The sequence below is a fragment of the Tetrao urogallus genome (assembly GCF_951394365.1).
Source record: "Tetrao urogallus genome assembly, chromosome: 5".
NCBI lineage: Eukaryota > Metazoa > Chordata > Aves > Galliformes > Phasianidae > Tetrao > Tetrao urogallus.
The window spans coordinates 26,161,398-26,185,600 of NC_136818.1; the positions used below are offsets into that span (position 1 = coordinate 26,161,398).

At 43.6% G+C, this 24,203-nt stretch overlaps 1 protein-coding gene across 1 annotated transcript; it reads right to left on the reverse strand.

Moving 5' to 3' along the window:
• Positions 1-790: 790 nt before the first annotated feature.
• Positions 791-18,607, reverse strand: TNN (tenascin N; the record flags this gene model as incomplete). Its single annotated transcript, XM_079536603.1, has 16 exons — positions 791-937; positions 1,470-1,633; positions 2,311-2,478; positions 3,140-3,236; positions 4,257-4,408; positions 5,194-5,326; positions 5,855-5,985; positions 8,296-8,559; positions 9,357-9,620; positions 10,371-10,634; positions 11,454-11,717; positions 12,392-12,481; positions 12,939-13,124; positions 14,335-14,598; positions 16,979-17,356; positions 18,196-18,607. 16 exons carry the CDS (start codon positions 18,605-18,607, stop codon positions 791-793), a joined length of 3,378 nt encoding a protein of 1,125 aa, XP_079392729.1.
• Between the last annotated feature and the right edge of the window lie 5,596 nt (positions 18,608-24,203).

The following is a 24,203-nucleotide window of genomic DNA, read 5'->3' on the forward strand; positions in this document are numbered from 1 at the left end:
GCTCGGAGGAGAGTAGCCCTTACTTTTACCTTCTTTGGGGCATCACCTGGGAGTGTGAACATTCCTTTACTGCATGTTTCCTCAGGCTTTTCTTTGGCTGGGAAATAAGAAGAAACAAGCTAAATATATATCAGGATATATTACCTGGAAAGATGTTGTATTGGAGGTTGAGGAACCCAGACAACAGGCTTTGCCTGCATTAATGAGGCCCATTGTCAGCAGCTTGACAACATTTCCCAAATCTCAGTGCCTTGATTGGAGAAAAAGAAAGAAGTGCTGCACTCCAAATGATGAGGGGAACGGAAAAAAAGAACCACTGACCAAGAGATGAGGGAGAAAACAGTCTCAGAAAAGCTCTCTAATGTAAATCAGAAAGATTTCATTTTTCAGTGAGATCAAAATGAAGTTCTTTAAAGTCTGAACTGGACAGAAGTCAGAAGGACAGAAATCAGGAGTCAGCAAGCTGGGTTTTGAGAAACAATAACATGTTAAAGCTTGTTTTACGAACAATTCATAAAAGTTGCACACATTGGATCAAGCAGGTCCTAGTCACGTTTAACCAGGAAAGCTACAAGTGGCATGCCGCCCACAAGTCCCCTCCCAGTCTCTGACAGAGCACCCACCAGGACCTCCAAAGGCTGGAAACAGGCTGGGCTGCAGATTCAGAGACTTCTGGGCCCAAGCTGGGTCAGCAGCTGCTTCCAAAGTAGTGGAGGAAGTCATCCAAACCTAATTTTGTTAAGAAATACCAAATCATAATCTTTGGGTGCTGTCACGCACAGAGGACAATTTAAAATCTGATCTTCCTCGTTTTTCCTTGTAGAGATCTCTTCTTCCTTGCCAAGACTGACTCATTACTAGAAGACTGAGGACGAATCTTCATCTCAGTAAAAGGGATGGAGAACTCATGGCCCTTCCATGGCTCCCAATTCACCCCCTGCAAAAAGACCATATGATTTCTTTTAGTAAAATACTTAGACCAGGTGTTTGGAGTCTGCTACTGCCCCTTCTAATGCCATTTCATCTTTCCACAAACAGAGATGTTGTTTTCCACCAGATTTTTTTTTAAACCATAACCACAGTCAGTATTCTAGATGCTCCTAATACAAAACTAAATCTCTATCCATACAATCTGGAGCTCAACAGGACTGTGTTATCTTCCAGCACAAATCAGGCTGTACAATGAGATGTGAACAAGGAACACACTCAAAGCATCCGACTTCTTTTCCCTGTTCCTCTCTGAAATTAAGACAGCTCCACCTTAGGTGTCTCTGTCCACCACAAGAAACAGGTTGTGAGCTTAAGCCCTTCAGATTGTAGGAGAATCCATGAGTTTCCTTATGGGTCATTATCCTTTAAAACAAAATGAGTTCAAATAGCATGGGCAACCTGTCCTGCTGCAACTCCCCCCTCCATATGTTTTTCCCAGGCTAGAGAGAATTGCTGACAGTCAAAGCTCTGCCACTCACCTCACTGTGCTTGCTCTCCCCATATTTCCCATTGAGGTTGGCCAAGTGGCAGTTCTTGTACCACCACGCACCATGGTGCGTCAGAGCACAGTTGCTGAGAGCCACATCATTGTCTCTGTCCCACGTTGTGAACTTCCAGCCATTGTGGTAAGTCATTGCATCTCCTAAGAGAAAGGATTACAGGCATGGGTAAGAGTAAGGGTGTGCAGTGGCTCAGCCCGAGCATTTCATGCGGCCTTCATTAGGCAGAACACAGAAGACCTGTCAGGAAAAAAGCAACGGCACGCAATAGATGTAGAAAATAATTTCTAATTGGCTGCTAATAGAGGGCACGTTCATGGACTGGATCCTCTGGACCTGAAGATCTCAATCTCAGGGCAGTAGGGTAACAAAGGATAAGTGGAAGACTATGGACACAATAGCAGTGGTAAGAATTTACCAGTGGCAGAAGCCAGCACCAGGACTACTACTGCTTAGCAAAGTCTCCTTCTGAACAAAAGCCACTTTCTTTGCACTTCTCAACTGGGGAGCCCCAGAAGTTGCTCCTCCGTGAATTGATAATCTCATGAAAATGCTTCAGGTCTGCCTGTTCAGCTGTGGTGTTTCAATGGGTCACAGAGCAGCTCTCTTCTCTGTGAAAGAACAGCTTAATCGTGTCCTCAGCAGAAGACAAGTCTTTCCTCAGTCTTCCTGGGAAATACAAAGTTCTCTCTTCAAAAGGAGGGACATGCAATCTGACTTGAACTAAGGAGCTCCCACGCAACAGGCAAAACAAATACTTAAATCCCAGCACTTGCTCCCCTGCATGGCGCAGACAGAACAAGTCTCAGGCACTCCTCACCAGCATTGCCTCTGTAATTCCCCACGGACAGCCTGTATCTCTCCCTGCTCGAGGCAACCTGGAAGAAGTCATAGACAGCATAGGCAGACTCGTTGGCTGTCCGCAGATCCACCCGCAGCTCATAGTGGATGAGGCTGCTGCTTGTGAGATTGTGCAGCTGGTCAAGACCTAGAAAGAAGGAAACTACTGTTAAAAGGGAAAGGCCTGTTCACCTTTGCAGTCCTGGAATCTCACCCTGTGGCCATTTTGGTTCGATCAGCTATTTCCTGCCTGCCTCCCATATTGCTTGATGCTATCATGACATTGTGCCAAGTTTATGCTGTCTTATCCCATTTTCTGGCAAGAGATAGCAATGTCAGAAAAAAGAAAAACAAAAAACAGTTTAAAGCAGCACAGGACAGACTGTGCAACAGTATTTTTCCAAGAACATTCAAAGACTCTTGCCCCAAAGACCTTGGCTTATTTAGGGCTGGATTCTCTGATGCAAGCAGTTATCTAACAAAAAAAACCTGAGCACACTATGTTTTGTGTAATAGCTTAGACTGTGCATTTTCATTAACACAATGTCTTTATTTCTCCTTGCATAGCAGCATGCATGCCTGCAATAAATATTTCCTCAGTTTGCCTTGTTCTGGGACTGTTATAAATACCAAAGATGCCAGTGGAAAGACTTAGCTGGCCTTCAGAGACACTCATGGCTTAAATGGCACTTCTAAGAAAGACATAACAGCTGACAAGTCAGGACTGCAGACTCAGCAGGGTCTGACTATTTCAGCATTTAGACATCTCTACGAAGCTGATCTTCAGCAGTCACACCCTTGTGCTGTACCAAGCCAAAATTCCCCAGTGGGATCTCCAAAGCCTTCCACATAATTTTTCCAGCGTTTGTAGAAATCCAGTTCACCACTGCTCCGCCTCTGAAACACCTGCAAGGCAAGGATTGCTGAGTGAGAGCTCATGGCAGATATTTGAGAGTCAAGGAGGGTGGGGGTGAAAAATCCTCATCCTGATCCAAGTACAGGCAGAAAGGTGAATTGTTTGGGAACAGATACATCTAGTTAAAAGGTATGCTGCAACTGAGCAGGATACATTACCATTTTCTGATTGCACAGAAGCACCTGGGGTGAGTACTTTGTAGTGCAAATTTTGCACTTTTCCACAAATGCCTGGGGGCAGCAAAAATCCCAGTGTGATCTCAGCACCTGGACAAATCAGGCTTAGGGTCAAAACCCACAGAGACACTTAGGTATCTAAATTTCACCAGAATCCATGGGCCACGGGCAGTAACACACAATTTGTTTCAGTGGATCACTGAAAATAAAAGGTAAAGAAGTGAATAAAGATATTTTTATTTGTTTGTGTAGGGAGTCAGCTATCAGAGAATCTCAGATTCGTTATCTCACCCTTATACAAATTCACCACCTCAAAGCGTCTGTGTTTCTGCCTCCAGCTGCTCTCCATCCAGGGGCATGCTCACAGTTCTAGCATTTAAAATATGATCATCAGCTGAACTGCATTAACTGTCCATACTTGTAGCCTTTCACAGTGGTCAAGATGAGATAACAGAGCTTAGTCCATTCATTACAAAAGACTTTTAAGTTGCTCTACCTTGCCTTGCACTTTCATAGAAAACTCGTGTGCCCAGCTAGTAAGAGGTAACGTCAAACTGGCATTGCCTCAGTCAGGAATAATATAAGCCTTGAGTCACATTCATGACTAAGCAATCAAAGTTCAGCATCCCCTTGTTTCTGAGCCATCCAGCCTTCCACAGTATTCCTGCTCTCGGTACAACAGCATCCGCTCCCTTCCTAAAACATGCTCCTCCATCACAGGAGGAGCTGAAATACAGCACAGTAGACCAAAAGGAACACCAGCTAAGCCCACTACCAGGTTCACTTGATGATGCTCATTAAAAAAAATTTAAAAAGTAGCAGAGAATCACTCACTATCCACCCGCCTCCATCAGTGGTCATGTCACAGTACACCTGCATGGGCCTGCTGCCATTGCCATTGAGATAAATGGTGTACAGGCCGCTGGAGATGTTTCCATTCTGCTGCATCTGGGCACAGTCCGCAGGGTACGGGTAGAGGAAGCTAACTGGGAGAAGAGAGAGCAAAGCTGGAGGAGCCATCTCACACCCCTAGGAATCTCTTATGGACAACAGTACTGGAAGAGAAGTAAAGAAAGCACCCAGCTGCATCAGCAGGTAGCTGTTGGCAGCCTTCCCCACTGCTCAGAAGCTGAAGCATGGATGGGGTCACCAGAGGCTGCAGGAGATGCTGCCTTGGGTCACAGTGAGAGCAGGAAGAGAAACCCTGGTTTGTGAAAGTGGGAACGCCAGTAAAAAGGCATTTTATCCGCATCTCACAACCTACCCACAATTGGCAGCCTCTGTGAGGACCAGCTCAGTATAAGAGGCACCCACATCAAGGCATGAGAATATTTGACTTGCTGGCATCCAGGCATACATTTCCTGATCTCTGGGAACAACCAGGCAGCTACTCAGGACCACAACAGTACTTACACAACTGCTGGCCTGTCATTACTGTGACAGTGCTGAAAAATCCCTAGCCCGTTATCTTCTCTCCTGCCCAATGGCAACTCACCAGGAGGCTTTGCCCTGCACTTGACCAGCAGGGTTTGGCAGAAGCATTGACCAGTGTGGGCAATTTCCTCTTGCACTATCCTGTTGGGATTCCAAAGCTCTGGACAGTGTGGCTTAGAACAGAACCCAGCCAGAAGACAAGTTTTCAACTCACTAAACAATTTGCTTCTGATCACATTGTTTCCCAGAACAGGAATTCCTTCTCAGACCTCATCCATAAAGACACAACAGCTGCAGAGCCCACGGAGCAAGTGCAACACTCAAGACCAAATCCTACCTGTTGAGAAGGTACCGACTGTCTTTCTGCTCTGGTGATCTCCCTTATAGGCCATCACAAACACAGTGTACTTTGTTCCTTGTTCCAGTCCTTCCAGCACAAACTGTTGTTCCCTAGGACCCAGCTGCACTTCCTGCCAAATAAAACAGACTGAAGATCAACCCAACTCTGTACAACACTTAGCTTTTCTGGACCACAGTGCCTCACACTCAGTAACTATTTATAGGCTTTTCTCGTAGGAGTTCAGATAGGCATACACTAGCTGCATATCTTTAAGACATGAAATCCATTTCCTCAGGAGAAAGGTTTGATGCAGGGTCTCAATAAACACTGTTAAAATACTGAAGACACTGTGTCCCTGGTTAATGCTGCTTTTTCATGTAGTAACAAGTTAGAAAAGGAAAGTGAAGCAGTAAACTTGTTCTCTGCGTCCTGAAGATCTGCTGGAAAGTGGTATCCACTGTCTCAGAGTCTCTCCACAGCTTCTACTCATAACAGTAGCACATTTCCTCAGGCTCTGCCTCCCCAGGCTAATAATAGCATAGATTCCACCTCAAAATTATTTACCTGTGGTCCATATATCCACAAGATTCAAATGTCAGAGCCTATAACCATAAGGGTGATGTCAGTGAGTTCTGCAGGGCTGAGGAATTCACTGTACCTTGCTGGTGCCATTTTGACCCTGGTAGGTCAGAGTGTAGCCATCAATCTGTGCTGCAGGAGGAGCCCAGGTAACTACACCAGTAGTCTGAGTCACATCAGATACATGGAGGTTCCTGGGAGGATCAATCTCTATTGAAAAAGAAAAGAAAATTCAAGTCCCTCTGCATAAAAGAAATACAGCAATTCCTGTGCTAAACTTGGGCTGAGCTTTGCAATGCCTGATCCTGTGAACTGGAAACTACAGAAGTCACTCAGTGAAGTTTGCAAGCAACAGAAGCCTACAGCAACCATGGCAAGATCATCACAGATTTGGTTTGTGGTTTTGTGAGCCCTGCAACTGGCTCAGCTGTATAGAGACTCCCAGGGGCTGAAAGCTCCTGACTCATCTGTCTGAGAAGTCTGACAATTATTTTTAAGCAACACTAATTCACAGCAGGTGTCAAAAAGCATCTGTCTTACAAGATACCCATAACAAGGCTCCAGTGCTTCCCTCGTGATAAAACCAAATTGCTAAGCTCATCTGGAAGTAATAACAATAGAAGCAGCCTCTCGCAAATTTTCATCCTATGCTTGCTATTCTGGTGCTTTGGGAATGTCTTAGAGAAAACAACTTAAGCAGTAGGACTGTGTGGCCTTCCACATTTTAGAAAGAAGGCATTTGGTGGGCAGTGCTAGCCTTGAGGGAAGAGTGCTCCAGCCCTGAAGAATGCCTGAGTTTATAGCAAACTAGAACTGAATAATTCAGAACAGTTTCCTGTTCTTCCATGGACCTCCATGGGAGGTGACAAGCATGCCACTTAGCTTTCTCATTGATTCAGTTCTTCTCTGTATAAGCCAAGCAATAACACTTCTCAGATCTTGGAGAGTGTTATGAGAACAATCATAACAGTGATTATAATGCAACAATGAAATATTACAAGTTATGAAAAGGCCACAGAGGAAAACAAGGCCAATACTTTGGCCTTTATTAGATAAACAAGAAGAAGAGAACAGTACAGCTTCTCTACATTCCTGGAGTGTGGGGCTACTGCTTAAAAAAAAAAGACATAAAAACAGAAAAGAAAAAAAATAAAACACCAGATAAATTGAATCAACAAAGACATTAACTCTTAAGTTGACAGAATGTGCTGCTTAAAAGTTGAGTTATTCATTATAAATGAAATCCACCATTCACTGAGACAAGCATTTGTTTGTTATTAATCAACTCCTACTTCATACAAGAGACCACCACACAACTGCTTTAAATTAATGACTCCATTCTTATTACACGTGTAATAATGTATTACTCATTACATGTGTACCACTCCATGGACAGAAGAGGGAGCTAAAAGGTGCCAAATCCAACACGAGAAGCAAGTGCTGGGAAGCCTCCCGGCAGGACTTCAATTTTACAGCACTGTTCCTGCAGTTTCCCCAGGTGAAGGATATAACTGCAGAATAGCTCCCTGCTACAGCATATTTTAGGAATGTTAGTGAGTAAGCAGCCAGCACGTAGAGTTAAAAACGTGTTTGTTTTTTTTCAGGAGTTAGATTATTTTACCAGAGGTGTCACATTTTTTTTTTGAAAAACACCACCAAGATGGGGGAGAGGGGGGGAGGGAAAGAAAAAAAAGAAAAAGCACTTTTTAATGGGCACGGATATTTCTAAAACGCCCCTACTGAAGCTAAATGCATTCCCTCTCTGGGCAGTTTCAATTCATGTGAAATTTCCAGGTGAATCCATTTTCATTCTAGTTGAAAAAAAAAAAAAAAAAAAAAAACTTCAATTTACTTAAATGCTCCTTAAATTTTTCAGTTAAAGGCAGGCTTAGACACTTGGCCTTAAAAGATAACCTTTTATTTCCACGTGCTGCCCTTGCCCTCTGCAAGCACTGGGGATCTGTCTGGCACCTTGCCCCGAGTTCAAGCTTTATCTTTTCTATCTCACACCAGCTTGACTCAGAAACTAAGAAAAAGCACATTAGCAAGGCCAACAGATATGGAGTGACCCTGAAATATTGCCAGAACACCATCATCCTTATAGCTGATTGAACAAGATAGATTTAAGCCTGTTTTGCAGTCTCCTAGGACAGTCTAAGGTCATGAGTCAAGCCATCATTTTTTAACTGCCTCCGAGTCTAAGGTGGTTTAACTTTGGTTGTTAAATGTCTGTTATTGTTACACTTGATAGCAGCATACAAAGCAGTGCATGCTTTTGATTAAGAAGTGAAATAAGCTGTGTACTCAGCTGTCACCATTCTGTGTTCTGACATCTGTCTCTTCTACAGCAGCCTCTAATAGCAGTTTCTGTTATGTCAGGCTATAATCATGCACTTATCTCCAGAACGTATTTACCACAGTAGATCTTCATTACCCAGTAATGCAAAGAGAGATCGTGGAAATGTAAATTAACAAACAAGTGGGGTTCTTCTACTCTGCTTCTCTTCTCCGCACAGTTACCTGTCAGCGCATCAGTGCTTGCCCTCTTGCTTTGCATGCTTCCCAGCTCTGCCCAGAGATGAATGGTGTACTTCATGCCTGCTTTCAGTCCTGTCAGAGTTGTAATGCTCTCAGCCTTCCCCACTTCTATTTCCTTGGTGCCCCCATCAGCAGAAGTGTAGCTCACGATATACCTATCTATGGGAGCTCGGACGCTATCCCAGGAGATTGTGGCTGAGTCTTCTGTCACTTGGTCAGTTACCAGATTCTTTGGGCTGTCCAATTCTAAAAAGTCGAGTGTAAAGTATGAAGTATAAGGAACTAAAACACACACATGTTACTCTTAAAAGCTTTAGCTTTCTATAGCCCCATGATACAGATGATGGACACCATGTCTGCCTTCAAGCTAATCAGGATAGTGAGACTGGCAACCTTCTCTATCTTCTCCTCATTTCTAGAAAGCTGCCAGACAGTCAGTTTTCAGCCTAATTAAGCATCCAGATCCTGCAAGCAACGGCCTTCATGACATGAATTGAATTACTGATACTTGAGAGACTTATTCTGGGCTCAAAAAATTCTTCACCCTCTTGGGTTATGGAAGATGAGTAAAGTGGGGCTGTCTCCTTCCAAGCCTTGATTCACTGGCTAATGCCATTCTTATCAGTGGCACATAATTTTAAGTAGGATTCAACAGCAGTATTCAGTAGTATTCAACAGTACTGTGGAACAACACTCAGCCACACCTACAGAGCTCAGCATATCTGGAGACCAAAACCAGCACATATGGCTGGTAAGTGAGGGCTACAGTGCTTTAGCAAAGCATAATGAAGCTCATACTAGTCTGACAGTTTCTAAATCAGTTTTTAGTTCCTGCAAGCAATTAAAATCTTTTCTCTTGACTTGAGAGAAGGCAGTATTTCTACCCGAAGCTTGAAGTGACTGTAGTATGAATGTTTCCACATCATAAGCAAGCACAAGATAAATTGCTGTCTAGTACAGGCTGCAACAGAAGGAAGCAGGCAGGGTAGAAACAGATCACCTTCACAACATAGGACAGAACCACAAGGATTCTTCTAGAATACCTGTCAGTGCCTCAGTGCTGGTTCTCTTGCTCTGCTGCACTCCCTTCTCTGCCCAGAGGTAGATGACATATTCAGTGCCAGGTTTCAGTCCTACCAGAGTTGTGGCAGTCTTGTTCTTCCCCACTTCTATCTCCTCAGTATCACCATCGGCAGAGGTGTAATTCACCACGTACTTATCTATGAGAGCCAGAACCCTGTCCCAGGAGATGGTGACTGTGTCCTCTGTCACTTGATCAGTTACCAGGTGAGTGGGGCTGTCAATTTCTGCAGAGAAGAAAAAGTCAAGAATGCAAGATGTCACAATCAGGCTGGGTTGTGACACCACAAGACTCCTTCCCCTCTGGGGCTGGTTTCTCCCTTTTTTTTTTTTTTTCTTTTAAGAGACCCAGGTACTCTTTTACTCATTTCTCTTCAGCAAGTCCCTGATTAAGAGCATGGGTCTTGTAAATGCTTACAACTGCTTGTAATGGATACACTCATCTTCACAATGTTATAAGCCAACAACGGGCAGAGCACTCTATCATCTTTACCAGGACTGACCACAGAAGAGAGAACAGAATGGTAAGAACAACTGAGGAACTTGGACGAATTATCCTGTTGCAAGAAAAAAAAAAAAAATAAATAAATAAAAATCCTGCATGCTGTTACTCTGCACTTCAAGTTGCCCATCTGTAAAAAGGAACTGAGCATTTACTTAACCCTTGAAAAAGGATAAACCAACAAACCAAACTAAGACCAGACAAATACATGATTGATGCGAGAATGGAATAGCATCATTTTCACAGGTGAAGACCACTAACACAATTAGTAATCACCATGCAGCCTATCTGTAGTACATACTGGTAATTATGATCTCTCTGTGATAAAGTTGAATGGGCTTCACAGCAAGATGCTTTAACCCAAAGATTGTATCTCCTAAGCTTGAATTTCCCTTTGTCACGAAAATGAGAGACTTATTCAATGTTAAGGCAAACCCAGACTGTAGCTTATACTCTCAACCTACTGCCCTCTTACCGGTCACAGCCTCAGTGCTGGCCTTCTTGCTCTGTTGTTCTCCCTTTTCTGCCCAGATGTGAATAACATACTCCATGCCTGGCTTCAGTCCTGCCAAGGTGGTGATATTCTTGTCTTTCTCCACTTCTCTCTCCTCTGTATCCCCATCAGCTGAGGTGTAATTCACTCTGTATCTGTCTATTAAAGCCCGGACTTTGTTCCAGGAAATTGTGATTGCATTCTCTGTCACTTGATCAGTCAACAGTTTAGTGGGGCTGTCAATCTCTGTAAGTAAAATTCTTTGTTAGAAGTTTCAGCATAGCACTGTGGTAATCACAATGGTCTGAAGATACAGACAACATAAGTTTTGTAGGCAGAGGCAGTATATTTTATTAGACTAACATATATTTTGAAAAACAGATGAGCTTTGGGAAATTATTCTGTGCCCAAAGATCTGGAAAGAGCTTGTATGCACAAAGACATTTGTAGGTAGTCAGTAGAATCTGCTCCTGCATGGCCATGTGAGAATATATCAGGCTTGATTATAAAAAATGAACAAAGCAGTGCTTTGAGGGGTTTCCCAAAAGAGATGCAGATGCTGCTCACATGCCCTTACAACTGAGGATCCCTATCACCACATGACTGTCCTGTTAAGGAGATTTGATTCCCCACACAATTTTTACCTTATGCCATGAATATGAATATATTTCATTTTTCCTTTTTAACAAACACTGTCACAATTGACTCTGCAACACTTCTATGATCTCACTTTACTACTGGGCAAGGTCACAAGAACATCTTGGAGGTGGTTGATGGTACTTTTAAGACATTTTTAATGTATCACAGTTCTAAGGCTTTAGTATTCATTGTGTTTAACCATTCTCTGTACTCACAAAACTGGTGCCAAGCCATAGTGTCTCCACACAACAGGACTCACACAAAGAACTTTCTGCTAAGCTGGAGACTTATTAGTCACACTGATAAGAATTAAATGAATTTGACTTGCTAAACTTGTGCAATACAGAAGCTGTACTGAAACAAGTAAAATTAATAAAGGTGTTTGAAATTCAGACCCAGTTTACTCCTGCTGCCACTGCAACTTACCTGTCAGAGCTCTGGTGCTGGCTTTCTTGCTCCTGTGCGGTCCCTTCTCTGCCCAGATATGGATGGTGTATTCCATGCCTGGCTTCAGATTCAATAAGGTGATGATGCTGTTTTCACTGCCTACCTCTGTTTCCCGGGTGTCTCCATCAGCTGAGGTGTATCTCACCATGTACCTGTCTATGGGAGCCTGAACTTTATTCCATGAGACAGTGGCTGTGTCCTCCGTCACTTGATCTGTCACCACATTGGTTGGGCTATCAATTCCTGAGAACAGCATTTTGAAATGCAGGATTAGGAAAGTCCATATAAATTAAACCACTACAATACTTCTCACGGTATGAGAAACTGAAATTTCTTCAAGATTCCTTTTGTAATATAATGAATAGCTCAAAAATGTGTTGCCATATTTTTGAAGAGCCTGGAGCACCAATGAACCGACAGGTTTTCCAGACCTGTTTAAACATTCAGCATGCACTACTGTTCAGTTCACAGTCTAATAAACAGAAAAATGATGCTGCAGCCAGGGAATACAGGAAGGAAGAAGAATTTACTCTCTTCCTTACTGTTCCTAGGCTCAGGAGCCAAACAAATCGCTAGCAGCTAACAGCTGCAAAGCAGTCAGCAGCAGCAGCCATACCCAGACTGGAAATCATGTGTACATGGTTTCAGTGAGGTCATCTTGTCAATCATCTGGTTAGGGAACTCAACCAGCAGAACCTCCTGAGCTCATTTCAGGTTAAGAATAAAGTAGGTTTAAAAATCAAGGGCTAGCTCTAGTGTTTAATAAACAGAAACAAGCTTAAATGAGGTAATAGCAGCCCTGACAGCAGTATGCATGAAGAAACAGTAAACTGAGTACCTTTCACATTGTGACCTTGACAGAATTGTCCCCAAAATCTGTAGTAAAATCATTACCATAAAAGAAACATTCCACCTACCTGTCCTGCCACTCACTGAGGATGGTTTACCCTCTGTATCATCTTTCACAGGTATGACAGTAACCTCATACTCCATGCCAGGTTTTAGGCCTGTAATCAGAAGGTAATTTTTCTTAAAAGCTGTTTTGTTTAGTCTCCCCAGTTCTAGGTTTGTAGCAGAGAAGCATTTAAAAATGTAGATATCTATCTAAACTTCCTCTTGTCTTGAGAATGCCTTGGAAGCATTCTTGGTCCAGTCTTGTCATTAGGGTCCATATTAACTATAGCGAGGATTTCTGTAACATTGGTATTTCCAGTTCTGAAATAAAAGAATATGCTTTATTTTGTAACAAGGATAGAATTAAAGCTGTCAGTCTTGAAAGCTGCTATCCACAGTGCACAGAAAATTTCTCCCTGTTGAAGGACTCCCAGCAGATCTCATCCTGGCATACAGTGGTCTCAAGGTGAAGGAGAACACAACAGAGAAGAATCATCTCAGAACTGTGATAAAGACAAATCACTTGTATCATCTCTCCCTGCCCAATATGGAATAGTCACAAGTACTCACCAGTCATGATGTGTCTGCTCTTGGGGTCACTGCTTTTGGGCACCATGACCTGCTTCTCATCCATGCCCACCAGGGATCTGAATTTCAACTTGTAATAATCCACATCTGTTGGTGGGTTCTCCCACTCTACTTCCAGGGAATACTCCATCTCCTCCGTCACCCAGATGGCACTGAGTGCAGATGGGACTGGGAAGGACAGAAAAGCATGCCAGGAAAAAGCAGCACAACCATCAAAAGGTGAATATCACAGAATCACAGAATTGTAGGGGTTGGAAGGGACCTCCAGAGATCATCGAGTCCAACCCCTCTGCCAAAGCAGGTTCCCTACACCAGGTCGCACAGGTAGGCATCCAGGCAGGTCTTGAACATCTCCAGAGAAGGAGACTCCACCACCTCCCTGGGCAGCCTGTTCCAGTGCTCCGTCACCTCACTGTAAAGAAGTTCTTGCGCATGTTTGTGCGGAACTTCCTATGCTGCAGTTTCCAGCCGTTTCCCCTTGTCCTGTCTCCACTCACCACTGAAAACAGTCTGGCCTCGCCATTCTGCCCCCCACACCTTATTTTTAGACCTGTATAAGATAGGAAGTTGCTGAACAGACCTTCTCCCTCCTCAGATGACTGCTCTGAGACCTAAGCCATTTTCCTCAGCCAAACTTAAGATTTAAGTGAGTATGGCACAACCACTATCTCAACAGGAGTCGTCTCATCCACAGTAACGCTCTGATTCAGGAGTTCTCTGGCTCTCAGCTCTCAACCTGTTACGCTAGAGCTAAGAAAAAATGTCAAAATAACCCGACTTTTCCATGTTTTTACCAAGTGCAGGCAGACAGCATGCTACCAGCTACTAATAAAATGGCATTCACTTATAGAGAGTCTGCTTCAAATTCAGTCTTTCCACACCCAGCTCGCTGTTCTCAGTAGCATCTGATTCATTCAGTCCTATGAGGAGACTATGAGGAAAGTTTGCTACTGAAGGCATGTCTGGCAAGTGACACATAGAAAAGATGCCCTCCCTACTTTGAAGTCCCTCCTTCATCCAGTCAAACAGTGCACTACTCTTAATAACATGCTGGCTTTTGGTATGCTTCCTGCAGTGGGCAACATCATTGATTCCCTGGAATTCAGAAGTGTCTATGCCAGTCAGATTTGGAAAAGATAAAAGGAGACACAGGAAATTTGCAATGCATTCAGTTCCAGAAATACAGATCTATAAGCAGATTCTCCAAAAGAGAGCAATAGCAAAAAAAATGAGATAAGATCAGAAATGCTCTCCAGCATTCAGACAGGATCTTGCAAGCTCCAAGCTTGCAAAGCCAAACCATTTACTCTGTTTGCTTAAATCTAACATGAAAGACCTACAGATTTCAACTCTGAAAGAAAGGTCTGTCCGTTCCTACCTGTACTTGCTTCTAGTTGCACGGGCTCACTGGCAATCCCCTTCTTCACATGACGAAGTGTGACATTGTATGTGGTGCTAGGATGCAGACCTGTAATCTCATAGCTGAGCTGCTCTTTGAGCACATGGACTTGTTTCTCCAGTGTCTCATGCCCCACTGGGTAATAGCTGATGAGGTAATTATCCACATCAATCATTTGATTCCAACTGACAGCCATGGAATCCTCTGTAGCATTCAGCAGCTGCAAGTTTTGAGGGGCAAGCACTAGAAGAAAAACAAACAGAAATACTGCAATGAGGATGATGGGTTACAATCTGGTCCAGGACTCAGTGAAGTCACAAGGATTCTATTTCAGCAGGCTGCAGCAGAAGACAACTTGTTGCTCTGTGAATGGATGAAAAGGCTATCATAACAGAAGTCCTTTGCATACGGACAGCTATAGTTCCACTAAGAAGTGCAAACTGAGACCACCAGGCTCTGCAGAGACACAAGCCCATTCAGAGTCCATCTGCAAAGCAAACATTCACCTCCTTGTCAATCTAAGTGAAAAAGTTGCTATTTTATTATTCCTTTTATGGAGTGGAAAGTAACTCCTGGAGAGTACCAAGTCCAGGAGATGGAAAGGGAAGCTCCTGGCCTGAAGCAAAAGGGTTCCCACAGACCCTACTAACGCACTCTGAGGTGAATTAGGACAGGTGGCTGTGGGCCATGCCACAAGTCCTTCTTGGGCTCTGCTCGTGCTCATCAATCCCTCTCCATCAGGTAGCTTCTCCTCCAGAAGCAGACTGAGGCCATAATGGAATACATGAGCAGGTACTGAACAGCACATTCATAGATTCAGTGATGGCTCATGGGACTTGTCAAGAATCTTATTCTGCTGAGACTAGCCAGCTCTGCTTTGTTTTCTTTCCCGTTTTTCTGATTACAGCATCAAAACACAGAGTTCCTCATTAGACCCATGTCATGCTGAGATACCAAAAAAACAAACTTCTAAGGATATTTTCATTTGAAATTCCTGTTTTATTCATCTACAAATATCCCACAACACTATCTTTGAGCAGACAGTAAACTGAAACTCGAGAAAGAGCACAAGTCAGTATCTGCTATTCAGCATGCCCTTCTCATCAACTTTCCTTTGCAAGGAATTGCAAGCACTAATTATACTGTTGCATGCTTGGGAATAAGTTCTAGATGATCAGACCTGCCAGTTACCATGGCAACACACAACAAGATGCTTTTTCATTATCTGAGATACATTAAAAACACAGAAAGAACAGTGCTCAATTTAAGTTCCCAGGTTACAAGAATCTAATCAAATGGAACAGAAAAGGAGAAAAGGCAATGGGGCAGCTATAGAAAGGGGACAACTTGGCTACAGGTGCTGACACAAGAAGCATTTGATTGTGGACTTAAAACACTTTTTAACTGGGAGTGAAAGCCTATTGTTAGGAACAGCAGCAAAATAGACTGTGCAATATACACTAGCTCTGCAGCGCTTGCTCACTTGTATACTCAGAATAGAGGCACCTTTTACAGCCTATAAAACAGCTGCAGGTGCTGTGTAAGGAAGATGACCCAAGGATGGAGCCAGCCAGCCCCTTAGTGAGGCTGCACTGAGAAACAGTTCTCTTCTTGCTACCTCTGTAAAGGTGCTGGCCTGAGCTGCAAATCCCAGTCTGCTGAAAGGACAGGAGAGTGCTGCAGCCATAAAGAAAAATGAGTAGTGAGGAATGGATAGCAGGAGTGAAACTTCCATGTGCAGCTCTTGTTTCAGTGAAGAATTTGAGCTAGTAAGCTGTATAAACGGTGAGCCTCTAAGCAGACAGGTTGAGTCTGAGAGGTGAGGGATGACAGGGAGCATTAAAGACTTGCCAGTAAGGTCACTGTGAACCCCTACTGAGCACCAGCTGCTGCTCAGTGTGTGGTTGTTTCTTACCTCTCCTTTCTGAGCAGCTGTGAAAGATTAGACTAAGCACAGAAAGCAAGGTGGCTTTCAGGGCACAAGGTTGAGGGTTAAGGCCTGGAGTATCAGCTTGTGGTTATAGGGAGATTATAGGTTTTTCAGAATACACACCAAGCCATCCAGCATTTAAGCAGAGACTGTTGGATGCACACTTCAAGGTGAGCTCAGTCCACCTCAGGCAAATCCTTCTGCCTCATAATAGAGTATTGTAAGAGTTTCCTAAAGCCCTTGCTTTCAAAGGGTAGTTACTTAATGGCTTTACGCATCTTTCATCTAACAAGTTTTTATCAAATCAACTACTTTATCAGCAAGCAGCACACACTACAGCAGCCATAATTTCACCTTTTATTATCTCACTTATATGTCAAGAAACAGATTTAAAGTTCCATCTTTAATTACAGGATCTGTACTTTGTTAAGCTCTCTCCTTCAGCCACTATCCACATGTATGTGCTAGCTTTGCCTTAACCTGTGTTTTCCTATTTTCTCGATCCAGAAACACTTTCCAGGCAATTCTTGAAGACATGGGACACTCACAGCCATCCCTGAGTACAATCCCAACAGGAACTCAGAAGGGACTTTGGTGATTCCAGGCCTGGTTTGCCCAGCACTTCCTCAAGAGACAAAAGGGAAATGCAGAATGAAAGTAAGAAGGGAGAAATAACTCACAAGCATATCTTACCCTGGGAGCAGTCAGGGCCAAAGAACCCCTCATGGCAGTAGCACTCTCCTGTGTCACAGAACCCATTGCCACTGCAGTCCCCGGGACATCGTTTCTCGCTGCAGTCCTCTCCGATGAACTCCTCATAGCACAGGCAGACGCCTTTAGCTGTGTCACAGATCCCATTGCCGCTGCAGTTCTCAGGACAGAGCTGCTGGCTGCAGTCCTCACTGAAATAAGGCTCATCACAGATACACCTCCCGCCATCACAGCGCCCGTGGCCACTGCAGAGCTTGGGGCAGGTGGGGCGGGAGCAGTCACTGCCCTCCCAGCCCTCTGCACACTTACAGCTGCAGGTCTCATAGAGGAACATCCCGTGACCGCTGCACTGCGTGACACCTGGCCACAGCAGCACCACGATGCACAACAGCAAAGGGTGATGCACAGAGAGGAAAAAAATAAAAGGAAACAAACTGAGGAACAGATCGATGAGAAGGTGAGTTCAAAGTCATTAAAGTATGACTATATATGGGCTGAAGAAGAGCTGAAGATCATACAACCACATGCCCCTGGTCCAAAGAGAGTCCTGCTCCCTCTTGTCTTTCCCAGTGCATTTGTCTGGAGTCAGCAGGAATGCAAAAATCCACTAACACACCAATCAATTAGAAGGCTTTCCACAGCCTCTAAGCTGAGTTGTAATTTAAGCTCACCACTTATCATCACTGTTATTATGAAAATGGAAAGTTCATTATTCCCATGTGCCAAGCAGATAAATTTGATAGAGAGCAAGTGACTGCCAAAAAAAACACCACCAGGAACTGCTCTTCTTTTAGACAGGTATTGAGGAAGAAACAAAACCAGCAGTTCTCAACAAATGCAAAATTCTGGAGACAGAAATGAGAAAGGAAAAGATGGCAACAAATTGCCCCCTTCATTTTCACCTCTCTCAGAGTTCCTCCATTTAATCCTCTCTCTCACCCATGTGAAACTCAGGAACTCTTTCCTTCCATTGCTAGGAGATGACTGGGGGAGATTTCCTCTGCACTGGTTCTGGAAGTGGTGTCTTCTACCACATTTTGGGACCTTCAGATTTCCCTTCCGCTCACAAAACCACCATTCTGTCTGCACTTCGAGCTTTTCACTCTCATAACCCTTACAAAAGGATTCCAGTCCCCATCTCTCTGCAGAAAACAGGCTATATGTAGAAGATAAAAACAGATACTTCAATTGTTACATACCCTGGCTTCCCCCACAGCACTTCTGAGGGCTGCAGATTTCTCTCAGCTCTGCAACTTCTTTCTCTAGCTTCTCCATTCTCTCAAGAAGATCTTTAACATGGGCCAGAGTTTCACAGCTTGCTTTGGGTGCATGCACATGGATGTTGTGCCTAAAGATGATATCCTGCTCTTCATTTTCCTCAGCCTCACCAGGATCTAGCTGCACCCCACTGCTGCCTTCGTGCTGCAATGGATCCGCCTCCACCTTGATCTGGGAGGATGTGGGCAGGTCAATCTTGTAGGAATGGCTGAAGGATATCCTTTGACCATTGCTGGTGCAGTTTTCAGATGCAGGAAGTTGAATGGCAGATGCCTGAAGAGTACAGCATAGCAGTATCCCAATGGGGAAGGCAAACAAGCTCTGGAAATCCATCCAGTAGGTTTTCAGAGGAAGCACTGACCCCTGAACTGCAAAGCTGCTTTCAAAAAGAAGGAAAGAAGATGTAAGAGATATGATCATAAAGCTGGCATTCATAGTTTTCCACAAGTACTCTGCTTTGATTCAGCATAAGGTTGGTAAGTACCTGCAAAAGAGTCACACTGTATGAATTAGATCAAGAGTGCTTCCAGACCCTCCTGACTAGGAGCTTTAAACTTGTATTTCTTAAACGAGACTCAATATTGCAGTCCAACACAACTATTAACTATGCCATAACCCTTTTCAGCCCTATGCAGCTAAAACAGTCAGTCTTCTAGTCAGTGCTCTACATTACAATTACCAATGTCTTCTGGTCAGAGTAAGAGATCTCCAGCAGCACCTCAGCTAGCCTGGCTTTCAACTAGAAGCTTGATGGCCTGTCCACGAGAAGATCTTCACTGAGATCAAGCAAAGGGTATTGATTTCATTTTATTTTTATATTAATTAAATAAGACAATCATCTCTGCTTCTCATTCACAAGCAGCACTCTGCTTTGCTAGTCTTCTTCCTCCTCCATTCAGCACTTACCTAGAAGATTTAATTTCCTGCAAGAGGAATGGGGAGAAAGGGTACGTTGTGCTGCTGAGGTAGGGCTTCTTCCTTGCCTCCTTTATTTCCAAATCTGGAAATGAGGAGCCAGAATCCAATCCTTGCCCCTACAAAGCACAGACAAAATCCCTTCTCTCAGCATTAAGTGCTAAACAGCATTCTGGGTTACAACATGATGTCATTACTAAGTAGGGCTTCCTGAGAACCACAAATTGATCTCAGACTTTCCTCGGCCTGGAGATCATTTATGAGGAAAAACCCTCAGACATATGGATTTCTGTCAAGCATAATGAAAGAGGAGGACAGCTATTTTGGCTTCTTCATCATGTAATAAAGAGATTTTCCCCTGCTGTTAAAACGAGCGGGTTTAACTGACTCATTGTGGAGAATATCATGTCATACACATAATGAGCAATAACAGGAGACCAAGGAAAGGAAGAATTTAGGAAAGAATGCCTAGAAGTCAGGTCTGTGAAGCTAGAAAATATTCTCCTGAGGAAAGGGGTGGAAGAATCCCTGCTCACATCTTTCACTGTGCAAAGCACAGGATAACCAAAGCTGGAGAGAACCTACAGTGGAAGATTTCATCAGCCTAGCTCTGTAAGCTTTTCTCCGTCCCACAGATCAGCACTTGAGGATACAGCGTGCAGACCGTTGCACTATGATGTTCTGGGGAAGATGCATGACTGGAAGCTGCTACAATCAAAGCAAGAGCTGATGAAGACCTGGCTGTGGGTACCAGCAGAGTGTCTCCTAATGATGCAGATGGAGATGGGACTGAGGAGAGAAAAGGGGCTTGCAATCAGAGGAGAAAGGAAGTGCAGGTCCAGCACAGATCTAGGTTGCAGAAGGAAGAGAGAGGCAGAAATAACTGAAAGATCAAATTGTGAGCGCTGGGGAACTAATCATGGCAGATGATTGATGAAAAACTCTCTCAACAGAACAAGTTCATAGAGGAAGGAAATAATTTCCAGAGATCAGGAAGCCTTTCCAAACAGCAGAGTAGAACACGTATGTATGGGCACAGCAAGAGTATACAAGGCAACACCAGAAGCAACACAAATTAAAGCTGAAGGAAAGCAGCCAGAGAAAAAGGGGATACATTGCAAGAAGCCATGGACTGAGACCTGAGCTTGTTAAGTGCCAGGGGCTGGTACATCGTGCTATTTTTGCAATCCTGAGCTAGAATAAACGCTGCCAAGTTGTACCGCAGCACCGGACACAGAGGAGTTGGCGGTTTCCTAACTGCTGAGTTAGAAAAGTGGGCATATCTAACCATCCTAAAGCCACGGGAGGGTCCTCAAGGAACACAGGAGGAATAATAGATATTCTGCTACACTAATTCTTTTGCAGTGTCTGATAAGCAAGATGTATTAACCCTTCCCACAAAAAGGACAGACTGCTTCTGACATGATATATACTCATTAGAAAACGTAGAGAGGCTTAACAGTAATTTCACTTTTGTTAGTTAGGATCAGCATGTGTTTTATAATGATTTGCCTACCTCCCTTTTCTTAAATCATTAGTTTCCAGCATAAGTCAAGTGGTCTCTCCTGAAGCAAATCTTTGTTTTGCTGCATGTATAGTTCAAAAACATTCAGACATCTGTATTTGCTCAATTTTACTCACCCACAGAATTTCACATTTTATAACTGGCATGAATAATAAAGTAGTATTATTATGGAAATAGTACTGTATTGGCTTCCACCAGTGAGTCTGTGAAAAGGTACACTAGAAAGCATAAAAAGAGCTTTTCTGTGAGAAAATAACGAAAAAGTACTAATAGTGTTTGTTGTAATTGTATGCAATCACTATCACACAGAAACAAGAGCCTAAATTGGAAATTGCCAGGAACAAGCACTCTAAAATAATTAACTTGCAGGTTAAAACTTTGCCCTGTTAAAGTCAATGGCAAAACTCACATTCATTTCAGTAGCTGTGGTTCCACTGTGGAGGAAACAACCTTTGAAACCTTAATCCCTTTGTCTGGGAGCAATATTAACTACTACTCCATACACTATACATTTTGCAGCAGTAACACATCTGCCTAACACAGGATTGCTGATGTTTGTGCAAAGGCTTTCAGAACTTTAAATGGCAGGCATATACTACAGGATGTCAAAGAAGGAATGGATGCGTTTTTCCATTCAGAAACAAGAATCTCAGGCAAAAAATAAAAACAAACAAACAAACAAACAAAAATACAACAACAAAAAAACTGAAAGATTCCTCTTACCCTTCAAGTACTTTCAGATGCCCTTCTGATGTATCTGCCACTTGCAGAGCCTATCTGAGCAAGCTGAAAGCTCTCTTCTCTTCCCAGACCACTCTACCAGTCCCCGTAGTGAATTTAAGTCCCCACGCATCAAATGGAAGGAACCAATAAGGTCTCTGAGCGTTTGCCCAGAGTGTTTCCCCCACTCAGTCTATCCTACCAGCAGAAAAAGAGCCTGTCCTGTTCATTATATGCTCCACCCCAAATGCAAAGCCAAAAAGCCTTTCCAGACCTGTATATGTGGCAGAAAACATCTTGGCATGGCTGTAGGGACCCAATATTCAGAAGCACTTCTAAAAAACTAAAAGATGTGAGATTTTTGCATAGTCAGCACCAAATGCAAAAACAATATACTTTAAAACAGAGCAATACATAAAAACTACAATTATCTGGGAAATTAAAAAAAAAAACAAACAAACACAGAAGGACTTACAAATAAGCAAAAGAAATGCCAACACCATTACTTGAGTACCCAGTAGATGATCTCAGGCACACGTTATACATACCAGTTTTTAGATAAAACATATGCAAAGATTCTAATCAGTTGCTTTACTTCCCTGTAAGAGAAACTGTCTGCAAAAACCTCAGGATGGCAAAGGCTAGCTATGCATATGAAGACTTTACCATAGCTAGGTGGGGATGTGAACTAAAACTCTATTTCTCACATCAAAACAAAACAAAACACTATAAACTCTGATGGTAGCTTTGCACCACCCCTCCCTCTCAAAACCCTAACTCACACCCTGGACAGTAACCTGCTCTGATACACAACCTAACTAGGAATCCCACCGAAAATGGATCACAATTCAGTTTCCTTCACAGACTCTTCCCAATCCCACTCACACAAGGGCTCTGTTCCGTTCCTCTCCCCAAACCTAAATGTTAACCCTAGGTAGTGAGTAGCTCCAACACCCAGAGGTGCAAACTACTAACTAGGGAAACTACGATTCAAAGTAGCATCTGGTACACCCTGCTTTTTCTTTGGCAGATCCTTCCCAACCTCACTGACACACAAGGCACTCTGGGCTTTCTCTCTCTCCTAAGCTGTAGAGTAAGGGAAGGCAACAATATTGCTTTCTATCAGAACAGAAACATACTTGGTTTTTGTGAAGATATAGTTCAGAAGATGACCTAAGAAGTGAACTAAGTGGCTTATCCTTTCCAAAGACCCAGTAAAGTCTCCAGAAGGAGCAACCACCAAATAGAGAACCTGCTCCCTCAAATGAGAGTGAGGAAGGACAGACCTTGGGTCTACCCACTTCCAGTCATACAGGTGCACTGCTTGCACCTGTGTGCCCTGGGTTAGCCACACCTTCTCACTTGCTACTCCGTCACTGGTTTAGGCCTTGACCTAGCAGTCCCCACACACCAGTCAAAATCTAAACTGAGCCCTAAAACTAGTTGACTAGCTCCAACATCCACCCAAAGTAGGGATCCCACCAAAAAAGACCCACATATCTGAGCTGCTGGTACAGCTCAACCTTCTCTGACAGCCCCACTCACACAACAGATGTGCACTTTCTCTTTAGAAACCCTAACCCAGAACCCAGACAGTGACCAGATCCAACGTATGGGAGAAATGCACTTGGTTTTCAAACTCTAGCCAGAATCCAAACATTAAAACTTATCCAAACAGTAAACCTGGATAGAGACCAACTCAAACAACCACCCACTCAAAGCTCCAACATCTACTCTAGCTGGGGATCCTACATAGGGAACCTCAAGTCAAAGCTTCTGGTACACATCAAACGTCTTTGGCAGACCCTTCCCAGCACCACTCACATGGGGATGTGTGGTTTCTCTCTCTCTCCAAATCCCAACCCTAAGTTGAACCTTAACTCAGACCCTAACCCTAGACAGCGACCAACACCCACTTCAACAAGGGATCCCACCAAAAACAGCCCACCTTCATGCACACCTCATCCATCTGGACCACCTAAGAAGCACACAGACACCAAAGGGAAACATAAAAACATACTGAACAACTGACAGTGTGTTCTAACATACAAATGCCCTTTGGTTACACCAAATGCCTTTTGATTAAGTGCATCTGATTCCTTGCTTAATTTTCTAAGCCTATTTTCCACTGACTGATTTTATGAGCTGGAAAGATGCAGAAATAAGAAATTATGAACAATATCATCTGGGAATTAATCTTGATTTTTTTTCTCCCTGAAACAACAGTAATCTTCCATGGCAGTCAGGCATCCACAGAGCACTTCACTGAGCAACAGTCACCAACACCTTGAGCTTTGAAGATGCTCACAGAAGCTTTGTAGCCCACAGGCTTTGTAACAGTGGAATAAGGGGAAATGGTTTGAAGTTGAAGGAGGGAAGATTGAGGTTGGATGTCAGGGGGAAGTTCTTTGCTATGAGTGGTGAGGTGCTGGAACAGCTGCCCAGAGAGGCTGTGGATGCCCCGTCCATCCCTGGAGGTGTTCAAGGACAGGTTGGATGGCGCCCTGCGCAGCCTGGGCTGGTATGAAATGTGGAGGTTGGTGGCCCCACATGTGGAGGGGAGTTGGAGATTCGTGATCCTCGAGATCCCTTCCAACCCTGGCCACTCTGTGATTCTGTAACGCCTGGGCTCATATGAAGGACTCCAGACCCTCACACGACTTTTTGATGAATCTAGCGAGCTCGCATGAACCGAAAACATACTCAAAATAATGAATGCAACGTTTAAAACGTAACACGCTCCGCCTGAAAGCAGCACGCAGAAAACAG